Source organism: Propithecus coquereli, unplaced genomic scaffold (genome assembly GCF_000956105.1).
Source record: "Propithecus coquereli isolate 6110/MARCELLA unplaced genomic scaffold, Pcoq_1.0 Scaffold435, whole genome shotgun sequence".
Lineage (NCBI taxonomy): Eukaryota > Metazoa > Chordata > Mammalia > Primates > Indriidae > Propithecus > Propithecus coquereli.
The window spans coordinates 485,903-498,295 of record NW_012150119.1 but is presented as its reverse complement, the minus strand read 5'-3'; the positions used below and the strand labels follow the sequence as shown (position 1 = coordinate 498,295).

Genomic DNA, 12,393 nt, shown 5'->3' with positions numbered 1-12,393 from the left:
CCCTCCCGATGTTCGTTGCCAAGGGACACCTCTGGGAGAGTGGAGGGAAATGCGTGAGAAATAAATTCTCCTTAATACTCAGATTCCCGGCTCTGCTCTGTTTATTATTGTGGAACATTCCTCTTCCATGAAGCTGATGTTTAGATTCTTGCCTGCTCTATTGTAAGTATAAAGCAAGGAATGTGAAGGTCAAGCCTCCTTACACCAGGTAGAAAAATGAAAATCTAACCCGTTGCCAGGTAAATCACCAGCTCTTCCACAAACATTTAAAAATAAAGACCCCATATCACCCACACCTATCAGAATAGCTATTATCAGAAAGAAAAGGTAACAAGTGTTGCTGAGGATGTGGAGAAAAGGGAACTTTTGTGCACCATTGGTGGGAATGTAAATTGGCACAGCCATTACGGAAAACAGTACAGAGGTTCCCCCAAAATTAGAGCTACCATCTGACCCAAAAATCCTGCTACTTAGGTATATATATAAAGGGAATGAAATCAGGATCTTGAAGGATCTCTGCACTCCCGTGTTCACTGCAGCGTTATTCACAGCAGCCAAGATGTGGAAACAACCTCGATGTCCACCGACGGATAAATGGGTAAAGAAAACATGGTATATGTACACAATGGAATACCAGTCAGCCTTTAAAGATAAGGAAATCCTGCCATGCGTGACAACATGGAGGAATCTGGAGGACACCATGCTAAGTGAAAAAAGCCAGACACAGAAAGACAAGCACTGCTTGATCTCACTTCTGTGTGGAATCTAAAATAGTAAACTTTTAGAAGCAGAGAGTAGAATGGTGGTTGCCACGGACTGGGAGTTGGGGAGATGTTGTCGAAGGGTACAAAGTTTCAGTTACACAAGATGAATAAGTTCTGGAGATCTAATGTACAGTACAGGGACTACAGTTAATAACATATACACATATTAAAACAAGTTGTATGCCTTAGATACATACAATTGCTGTTTGTCAATTGTACCTCAACAAAGCTGAAAAAATGCTCAGACAAGAGAGGAAGGAAGTAAGGAGGTGGGGGGAAGGGTGAACAAAGGAGAGGAGGAGAAGAGAAAAGAAGAGAAGACCTTTTCAGATAACTATAGCACATTTCCTTCCTAGGAACTCATAATTCTCGCAAATTCAGTTGCCCATTTTCCCCTGAGTTTACAGAGAGGGACACTGGGGCCCAGAAAGGTTAAGCACTCTGACTGTAGTTGTCCAGGGCAGAGTGGAAACTAAACCCTGGGGATCCCAGACTCTCAGGCCACTAAGCAGCTCTGCTTTTCCATCCCGTCCCTTTTAGGGGCTGTGTCCTATGGATCTCTCATGCCCACCCACAGTTCCCCATGGCATCTGGGCAGGTGGAAGGTACTGTCAAACTCATTCACTCCTAGGAAGACAGATGCTTTGGAAAAGACTGAACAGGAACCTAGGTACCGCCTAGTCCCTCCTGCCAGCTAGGGTAACTCCCCCACACCTGCGTGGACCCTCCTCAGGGTGCCAGGGCCAAGAGGAGAGCCCAGAGAGCCACTAACTTTCAAAGCCAGGTGAGGCTGAGCCCAGGCACCATCCTCTCTCCCCACCAAAAAAGAAGCTACTGCAAGTTTCAGGTCTCTCTCGGATCTCAGGGATCCCACTGATTCTGATATTGTTGATTTGCTTACCCCGAAAGGGCGCAGTGAGATGGAATAAGGACCATTAGGATGGAGTAGGAGCCAAGACTAAATGTGAGCCGCACTGACCACTTAATGGCTGTAGCTGTGTGGCCTTGGGCTGGTCATGTACATTCTCTGAACCTGAGTTTCCTCATTGGTCAAACTGACCTGTGTGGTCGGGAGCACAAGCTTTGGATTCTGGCAAACCTGGATGGAGTCCCAGTGCTGTCACATACCAACTGTGTGGCCTCGGGCAGTTTATTCTCCTCTCTTAGCCTCAATTTCCTTATTCTGTAAGATGGAGATAACAGTAAAAATCATACCTTTGGTGGGAGGGACGAGGGGGTTGTAGTGAGGGTACAGCACTTCTCGTTGGGGTAATGAACTTGTTCTAAAATTGACTGTGGTGATGGATATACAACTCTGTGAATATATTAAAAACCATTGAATTTTACACTTTAAATGGATGAAGTCTATGGTATGTGAAGGACATCTCAATAAAACTGTTTTCCATTACCTGTTGGTAAGTATTGGCTTACTATACACCAGGCACAGAGATAAGTACTCTATTCTCTAATATTTTAGTCCATGCCTTCTGTCTGGCCTTCTGGATCCTCCTTCCCATGTCATCACCAGCCCACCCCAACGCCTTTGACACAGTGGGGTTGGAAGGTGAGGACGGGTAGCAGTGGAGGTGGCAGAAAATGATTCTGATGTTACCTGCCTCTAACTCCACCACCACCACCGTCATCACCACCATCATCACCATCATCACCATATCACCATCATCATCACCATCATCATCATATCACCATCAGCACCACCGCCATCACCATTACCATAATCACCATCATCATCAGCACCATCACCATCCATCATCATCATCACCATAACCCTCCTCATCACCATATCACAAACATCACCACCATCATCACCATCATCACCACCACCACCATCATCGCCATCATCATCACCATTTTGATCATCATCATCATCATCATTGCTGAAAGAGTCCCTTAGAAATGATCTTTTCAATCGCCTCATCACTATAGTCAAGGAATCTGAGGCCAGGAGGGAGAAACAACATTCTCAAGGTCCCCCGGATACCAGTTCCTAGTCCATCACCCTGGCCACCCCCGTCGCCCTCCCAATAAGAGCAATAACATTATTTCAAATATAGAGAACAACTCTGTGTGAAGCTAAGTGTTCATGTGCCCATCTTCCTATTTTCCATCCCAGCCTCCCAGCAAGCCTGTCAGAAGATCAGGCGCATATCAACGCCCTCATTTTCTGGATGTCTTGCAGGCAAGTTATGACTTGTCCAATGTTTTGAGAAGGAGATGAGATTGCAGCTCTTCAGACTCCCTGTATGGCATGTAGAGTCGCACAGTGGTTGCTTTCTCTCTGTGTGGGCGTGTGCTGTAGTGATCAGAGGCCTGGGTCCCACCCTGCCAGGGTTCCAGTCCTGCCCTACCACCTATAAGCTTTGTGACTTCGGGCAAGTTACTTCGTGACTTTAAGCCTCAGTTTCCTCACATGTAAAATAGGGTGTTAACAATTTACTTCGTGGGGTTGTCTGGGAAAGCAAATAAGAGTATGTATGAAGTACACTTGGTCTAGAGCCTGGCACATAGTGGGCATTCTGATAACCTGTTATCATGGTGAGGAGGGTTGAGACATGGCCCCAGGAGGGGCCACCTGGAGTACAAGACAGAGATCCTGATGGACAACAGTCTGGGGCTTTGCTTGTGTCTCTAAAGGGTTTCCTCTGGTTTGAGGAGTTAACACACCAGGCGGTTAGGGTTCATCAAAAAAAAATCCTATAGAATCACTCCTCCCTGACACCCCAACAAACCAGATCTGGATTCTATCTTCTCAAGCACTCCCCAGTTCAGCTGAGGGATCCTAAGAGGAAGCCACCCCCAAATATCTCTGCACTTACTTAGCCCCTATATCCAGCTCTTGGCCCCCGGATCTCTGAGTTAGGAAATATAGAACATTCCTACATCCTTCACAGTGCATAGCAGTGTCTTATACTTCATCAGAATTCTGATTATTGAACGAAAGGATGAATGAATGAATGAGAGTCTTTCTTGCCTAGACACCAGGTATGCCCTCATGAGAATTAAATAGCTAAAGATAAATATTTTTTTTCTTTTCTGGAGATGGGAAGAAAGAGAAGGTCGTGAAGATGAGATTTCATGTGCTGAGTTTTCTTCCCCAGCGTCTACACGTCAAATTCCAGCTGCCTGCTGGGAACCAGTCTGAAGCCTCTGGCTGAGAGGCTGCACCCTCTCTGCACCCTCTGCAAAATGAGGGGGAGGGAGGCCGAGGGGACATTGCCGTGGGTCTTCTGCACCATGAGACAGGGAGTGCACAGGATGAAAGCAAGGAAGCTTGGATTCCTGTCCTGGCACACCCGTACTTTCCAGAGGGCCTTGGACAAGTCAAGAAATGTTTCTGAGCCTCAACATGGGGCTGAAAATCCTGGCGTGACCTACCTACACAGTGGGGTTGTTCCCACGTGGTGCTGTGCAGAAATCTTTCCTCGGCTATGCCACACTGCCCAAATGGAAGGTGGTGTTGCTGCTGTCTTACTGATAATAGTAATGCTGCTATTGCTGTTGTTATTATTGTTGTTGTTGTTATTCGGCAGTACAAACTTGCCTCCAAACCTGCAGTCTGAGCTCCAGGACTCCCGCAGAGCAGAACCTAGCCTGGCGGAAAGCCCCCTTCAAAACAGAGCTTTGCTGCCACCTCCTGGCTGTGGCAAGGCTGCTTTCCATTATACGAATGACCTGAAGATTAAACTCATAACGTCTTGGATTAGATATTCGGAGTCAGAGGTGTCCTTGGAAATCATGACCATCTGGTCCAGGGCCCTGGTTTTGTAGATGAGAGAATTCAGATTGGTGATAGGATCTGGTAGTCCTTCAGGATATAGAGCCAGAGTCAGGCACCCCGGATGTCTTGGCTCCCAGACCAGGCTTCCCCAGCTGAGTATCCATAAAATAGACTAGAATCTCGAGATGGAGGTCTAGGTCTAGTTGTGCAGAGAGAGAGTGGTCCCTAGGGGTAGCCCTGGCAGCAGAGGGTGGGACCATGGCCAACGGGCTGCTGCATAGACCTCGTGCTCCTCATCCCAGGAACTGCCAGGCTGGAAGAGAAGTGTTGGTCCTGCGTGGGGAAGCAGTATACCTACACGAACCACCTCCTGCCCCTAGCAGGGGCGGGTGACCAGACCCTCAATGTTTCTGGGATGAAGGTGGCCTGTAGCAGTTTAAAAGCAAGGTTCCTGGCCCTTTTCCTAGGCCCAAGACAAAGGACCAGGGTATCTACTCCACAGCAAGATACTCAAGGTCAGGACTGTGCCATTTGGCCCTAGAGGCCCTTTCCACCTTTTTCCACCCTCCTCAGTGCCCCCAGGAGGCTGACACCAGTAGGTTCCCTTGCCCTCTGGTTTCTGGGGTGGGTCTAGCTAATAGGAAGCTGGGATAGAAGATCAGAGGGAAGAAGGAGATTGAGATCAGTATTTATTTCCTGTGTCCCCTCCTGCAGTCAGAGGTCCCTCCAGTCAAAAGTCCCTGTCAGCCATCCCAGTCCCCCAGCCCTTCTGTCTCCAGGCTCTGGTGAATGGCCCCCTTGCCCTCTGCTTGCACCACCTCCAGGCCCAGGGAGGGCAATAGAGCCCTGAACAGTCAGACCTGGAATTCCACTACATCTCTGTCCATACCTTTGTAAAGAGTCTCTTCCTCAAACACTCTTCCCATTATGCTAATTTGGATGTGCTATCTATTTCCTGCAGAAACTTTGACTGACACAGGACCCCTGCCCCGAGTCTCTATTTTACTGGCTTAGGGCCGCTCCCACGGTGCAGGACCGGCTGCCCATGCGAAGTAAGAGTGCCACCTCACGGCTGTTCGTGAATCTCTCCATTCACACTCAGACAGTAACACATTCGGTTTCACTGCACACGTCGACCTGGCACCAGCCTTCACCAAAGTCAAGCTTTTAGGATTGCTTTCTGGCTCCTTTTTAAATTCAAACCAGAGCTTACACTCATTGCTTGTGAACCCATGGAGAAGCAGTCGTTTCCATCTGGGATCTCAGTGGGATCAGTGGTGTCCTAGAACCAGCTCATACCAACTCACACGCGCGGATTATAACATTTTCAGGAATTTTGAGAGCCAGCTGTCAAACACAGACATTATTAAAAATTAAATTATGTAAACATAGTTAAATGAATTTTTATATTAAAAAGGTATTAAATATTCAAAACTTATAACTTCTTAATTATTTCCTACATTTCATTATTATCTACAATCTCTTGAGGTCATCTGTAACTATGAAACCTGTGTGGAGGAGATACTATCTAACAGCATGAGAGGGCGTGTCTTCCCATCTCTGCATTCAGTGATGTTGCGTTGCTAGCTTGGAATTGGCTATCGTGGGAATATTTACACCACAGAGATTGGCAAACACTACAAAGCAGGGTGTTTTTATTCCCTTGTTAAACATTTACCATCATACCACTGAGTGGAACCAGTAAAATCCAAGTAAAAACAAAATCGCAAATCTGTATATAAAGATATTGAAGTCTGCAGGGTCACCGCCGTACACACCCTCCCACCAGTTCTGCTAAGTAAGCTTCAACAAGGCAGCAAATTGAGAAATCTTCTCAGGATTAAGCATTTACATCCTGCACAGTGTGCAGCAGGGAGGGAAGGCGGAAAGGAAAGTATGAACTGTGCTGTCCAAGCCTCAACTCCACTGTACTCTAGTCGTAAGAACTCATTGAGCTGTAACAGAAAGTCAGCTACAAATGTCTCAGCAAAAAAAAGAAAATTTATTGGTTCACCTAAATGAAAATTCCAACCATAGTCAATATTCAGCTGACCTGATCCACAAATTCATGGTTGGATCTAGGTTTTCAGGTGATTTCTTATTTCTCTTTCCCTTTCCATCTCTCACTTTTGCTTTCCTCTAAATTAACTTTATTCCCAAGAAGGTTGCCCCTTTGTGATGACAGATTTGCCAACCTTCTATCCTATACTTTAAAATCTTATGCTAGCAGCCTAAAGAAAGTTCTGGCAAAAAACCCAGGACTGATTCTCATTGGCTCCAATTGCCCAGCATGGTCATGTGCCCCTGCTCAGGAGGTGGTCAGAGGCTGTGGAGGTTTGCTCAGCCAGATCTGAGTCATGGGCACAGCCTTGAAGCTTTGGGTGGGACCAGCCCCAGCCAGACCACATGAACTGAGAGTCAGGAGGGGTGCTCCTAATCCCTCCTGCTGGGTCAAGTTCCTATTCCCAGAAAAAACCATGTGGAAAGAAACACCAATGTCCATTAGGAGGACTTACTAGCATTGTGGCCATGGACAACTCTGAGTCTGTTTCTCACTTTTAAACTTGAGCTGACCATGCCTTGCCATAGGATCATCATGTGGGCAACACTGTATGATGGCACAAAGTAGGCTACCCGGGAATGCCAATTGGCAGCTCCCTTTCTTCCTTACTTATTCTCCCTTGTCTCTTTCCCATGACAGAGATAGTGCTACTAAGATTCTAAGACATAGGTTCTAAGATTCTAACCAGCTGGCACTCAGACCCAGCAGATGCCTCTCGTCCTTCGACTCCTGCTAAGAGTCCAAGTTCTCGTAACAGAACATCATTCCCCGCCCCATCTCCATGACCTGAATTCCACGCAGGGCCTCTCATTGCTGATAGCAGGAGGAAGAGACCATTGCTCAGAGCTGCTGCCCCCGGCCAGGAGCTTCCTGTCCCCTGAGTCAGGAAGGAGAGATCTGGGTGGAGCCAGACAAAACATCTGGACCCAAATCAGGACGTCACTGGGATCCTGACCCAGGGCCACCCCATGGCAGGCTGGTGGCACAGCCGTTGCTCCTACTGGAGAGCAAGTGGGCAGCTCACCCACTTAACAGCCAATTGAGTGAGGGCCTATAACAGGCCACAAGCTGCTCTGAGCATGGGGTGCATAGTAGTGAAATAAATGACAAAAATCTGAAGTGCCTTCCTCTCAAAGATACCCCAAATTCATCGCATGCGTCAATCAACCGTTTGGCTGAGTGCCTCCTGACTCTCACCTGCCTCACTTGCTCTCCCCACCCCTCTGCAGACACACAGCACTTCCTTCCAGGTTGCCAGAAAGAATGAACATTCATAACAGCATTTTTATAATAATAAAATAATTGAAAATAACCTAACATGCTTAGTAATAGAGCACTGTCTGAATACACGATGGTAAGAATTGTAATCACAGCAGCTAAAGTTAACGGGGTGCTGGTTACATGCTAGGTGCTATTTTAGGAGCTTTACCTTCATCATCTTATTCAATTCTCACAAAACCTCTATGCTGTGGGTTCTTATTTTATCCTCATCTTACAGGTGTAAATGGCCCAGAGACATTAAGAAATCTGCTCAGTGTCACACAGCTATCAAGTGATAGGGCCAGAGCTTACGATGGCCGTGCTGCTCTAGGATCACTTGAGGGTTCTGTGTACTTTACAGGGCCAAAGCACAAACAACATTTGGCCACATCGAGATGTATATATTAGTGTCCTGACTGAAAGAAGTCTAAGTTCATACACACCTACTGATCACAGCCATGTGAAAATGTAAGGATGTGTCAGAAAAGCCTGCATCGGGGGAATGAAATGGAATTTCTAATCTAGTTGAGTCTTCATTTCTCTGTAAAGCTGTGTATAATTTTTTCAAGTTATCTACCTATGAGTTGTATGCCCCTGGGGCGAGGCAAATTATTCACTAATTTGATGGGTTCTTGCTGAGATGTTACGGAGTGAGACTGGCTCAGTCCCTCTGGTCCTTCCCAGAAAGTGCATTTTACGGAAACTTCTGAAAAACGAAGCTTTGGCTCAAGCTTGGCTTTGGGGAGTGAGACTGTTCTGCGTGGTCCTGAGAGAGGGAGGAGGAGACATTGGCGCAGTGGGGATGGACAATCCTTAGAAAGGGTGTGACAAAAGGGTCTTGATCTGGTCAGAAAGCCCCTCTCCTCAGCAAAGAAAGGACCCCTCTTGCCACTCTCTGCTATCCTCCCTGTCCCCCAAGTGCCCCAGTGTGTGTGATGGGGTGAGTGGAGGACAGAAAATCCAGGTAAGTGGTGTTGAACTGAGGTGACTCGGGACAGGGCAGGCAGGAGTCCCCAGAGAGGGGAGTGGGAGCAGGATGAACACCAGGGCGGGAGTCCGGGAGAGGCAGATGCATAGTGCACTGTCTAGCTCTGGGGCGATTTCCTTCCTCCAGCAGCAAGAGCTTCCCAGAAACATGAGCCATCTGAAAATCCCCCAGGGCTGGAGCCAGCCCAGGAAATACTGAAGAATTAGCTCCAGATGCTGGGGTGGATGTAGCAGGGGACAGATCAGGAGAAGAGAGAAGAGGAAGCATTGGAGTGCATAGCATCACAGGGGCAGCCCATCGGGGGCGAAGCGGGGTGCTGCAGATCCAGCAACTGTGGGATGTGGAGCAGTTGAGGTAACTGGTCATATTCAGCCCAGAGAAGAAGCCTGGGGGATGAGAGCATGATGGCATGCTTCAAATATTTAGGTAGACACTCATGAGAAAAGAGAACAGGTTCTGCATTAGTCTAGCACCTTGCTATTCTAAGTGTGGTCCACAGACCTGCAGCATCCACCCTCCCTGGATGCTTAGAAAACCAGCGTCTCAGGCCCCTCCCAGGTGTAGTGAATCCAAATGTGCACCTTAACAAGATCCCCAGGTGATTAAGCTTGGGAAGCACAGATCTGGGGCAACTTCTCCCCAAATTGCGGTCCAGGGACCAGTGCCTATCTCTGAACTGTTTGTTAATGGTCTCCCTCGGGATAAGTACAGAATTTGAGAGTGTTTGGAAGCTTTTAAAACAATTTAATGCTGGGCTGACATCCAAGTTCATGGTGAGTGGACCCATCCTATTTAGTGGAGTGCATCTTCAGTGTCGCAGAACTGGTCATTCCTGGTAAGTTCACGTGGGTTGAGGGGCACGAATACCCTTCACCACTGACAGTTTGAGTAGCAGGGTTCAGGTCAGTGGTTCTGAAACTTCAGCACGTCTCATGATCACTGGGATGGCTTGCTAAACTGCAGACTGCTAAGCCCCACCCCAGAGTTTCTGATTGACTAGTAAGACCTGAGAATTTGTATCTCTAACGAGCTGCTAGGTGGTGCTGATGCTGCTGGTGCTGTAACCACACAGTGAGAACCACTGCTCAAGGTAGAAGGCAGGTCCAGACCAGTGGGCAAGAGTTACGGGACCCAGATTCTAGCTTAATATAAAGAATGTTCTGACAGTCAACTATGTAATTGCAATTAACATAGATAATTAGCTATGCAATTGGGTGAGCTCACTGTTTATAAAACGCTTTAACACTGCTTCGCTTCCTACCCCTGTGAGATAAGTTGTTACGATTCCTGTTTTGGAGATGAGGAAACTGACTTGCCCAAGGGCCAGTGGCAAAGCCAGTTGCCTGGTGTTTCACACGGAGCCAAAGGAGCCTCCCTTTGGGTGATGCTGAAGGGATTCCGGCATTGGCTGGGACTTTGGTTCAGATGGTTTTAAGGCCCTTCCCCCAGTGAAGAATATGGAGCCTCTTTCTCCAAGAATTCCATCCAGCTGTCTTCACTGGAGCTCATGCAGGTCCATTCGTCGTACAGTGAAATGTCTCCACGTTTGGAATCTCTGCCTAACTCAGAGAACCAACAATTTCCCGACAACCAAGGCATGGTGCTACAAAATCATACATGGCTGAAAGATCCACTCAAAGCGAGAGATAGACCAATGGATTTTAGTGTAGCAGCGCATGAAAAGTTTAGTGACGTGGTTTTGGATTTCCTTTAAGAAACTACCAATTTTCAAATTTTGGAGTACAATCAAAGAACATCCATAATTATCTGAAAAGCCATTAAAATATTCCTCCTTTTCTAACTACATATGTATGTGAGACTGAATTTTCTTCTTCTCCTTTAGCCAAAACAACCAACCAAACAAAAAGACTTGTTGCACTAGATTCAATACAGAAGCAGACATGAGAATCAGCTACCTTCTATTCAGTCAGAAATTAAAAGGATTTGCAAAACTGTAAGACAATGCCACTCTTCTCACTAATTTTTTTTGTTTTGGAAAATATAGTTATTTTTCACAAAATCCATTATTTATGTTAATTGTAATGCATTAATTCTTGCTATTTTTAATGAATTAATAATTTTTTTCAAATTTCTCAGTTTTATTTTCTAGTACAGTAAATTTCAATAGGTAGGACCCACATAGACAAAATTTCTTTGGAGTCCTCAATAATTTTTAAGAGTGTAAAGGGCTGCAAAGACCAAAACTTTTGAGAACCACTGACATGGAACTTTAGCTGAGCCTTGAAAAAGCCGGTTGTGGCCAGAGCCTTGGAAAAGAGCGTAGATACCTCCTTTCACTTCTCTCCCTGTACAATCTCAACCCACCCCCAGTGAGGCAAACATCCCCAGGGTGCAGCATAGGAAAATGGAAAAGGAAGCCTTCTCTCACTTCCTTTCCTGGAATGTGCCCTGGGCAGCCTCCTTAGGGCGCCAGGAGAAGTGTCACATCCTCTCCTCCCAAACGAATGACTGTGGAGGTTTCCCCATCACTGAAGGTGCTGAGAATGTCTGGGCCAGTGGGGAGAGGGGTGGGGTGGAGGGAGGCCCGTAAAATTAGAGAACCAGGAAAACTGCTTATTGTACCCACACTAACTACGCTGACCCTGCTCCCAGCCCAAGACTAACAGCTTTGAAGTGAATGTGAATCAGCTGCACCGCTAGGTTGCTGAGACTCTACAACTTTGGCTTTTTATAATTCCTCATGTTCTCCCGCCCCTCCAAAAAGCAGGCACATGGGGGCACACACCCCCAATCACATATCCTCCAAGTTTACAAAAGCTCATTATCTGCCCACCTTAAGGAAAGACTGGTGTAAATGGTCTGCTGTGTCCCTGTTGCTTCCAGCGTGATGGAGCCCAAGAGGACGAGCCATGTCTGTGCTGCACTGATTACCGCAAGCGGCCGGTGTAGTCCATGGTGGCCGCTCAGGGCCTCTGCAAAAACGCAGAGCAGTAGAGATGGCGGTGACAACCTCAAGCCAGGACTTCTATATTTCTTGGCTTTAAACACCCATGAGAGTGAAATGTGTAAGGAAAAAATAATCCCAGTCTTACCCAAACTTCTGCGGGGGTGGGGAGGAAGTACTTGCCCCAGCTCATTTTATGGTCAGTATAATCTCAATATCAAAACAAAAATTATAGGTCCATTTCATGCACGAACATGGGTACAAAAAAAGTCTAAAAAGCTATTAGCAAACTGAATTCAACAATATACAAGAAAGCTCATATATCCTGCTATAAAGTCGGGTTTATTCCAGGATTATAAATTTGATTTAACATTAGAAAATCAATTAGTGTTAATACACCACATAAACGAATGAAAGGAGAAAATTTATATGATCATTTCAATAGATGCAGGAAAAAATGTTTAATAAAATTCAACAGCTATTGATGATTTTTTAAAATGTACCCTCTTAAACTGGGAATAAAAGGGAAATTCCATGCTCTGATAGAATCTCGGCAAAAAAGACTTACAAAAACATCGGACTTAATGTGAGATGTTGAAAGCTTTTCCTCTGTGATCTTGGAATAAGAAATGATGCAAATCATCATTATTTCTATTCATCAAGGTACTGGAAGTCCTA

At 46.3% G+C, this 12,393-nt stretch overlaps 1 protein-coding gene across 1 annotated transcript in view; it reads left to right on the top strand.

The window, feature by feature from the left end:
- The window catches only part of MYH13 (myosin, heavy chain 13, skeletal muscle), an 84,731-nt gene extending 73,011 nt beyond the window's left edge, over nt 1-11,720 (top strand). The window contains exon 40 of the mRNA XM_012653924.1: nt 11,655-11,720. Within this exon, the coding sequence (XP_012509378.1) occupies nt 11,655-11,720 (66 nt within the window). The remainder of the gene's footprint in view (nt 1-11,654) is intronic.
- The last annotated feature ends 673 nt before the right edge of the window (nt 11,721-12,393 follow it).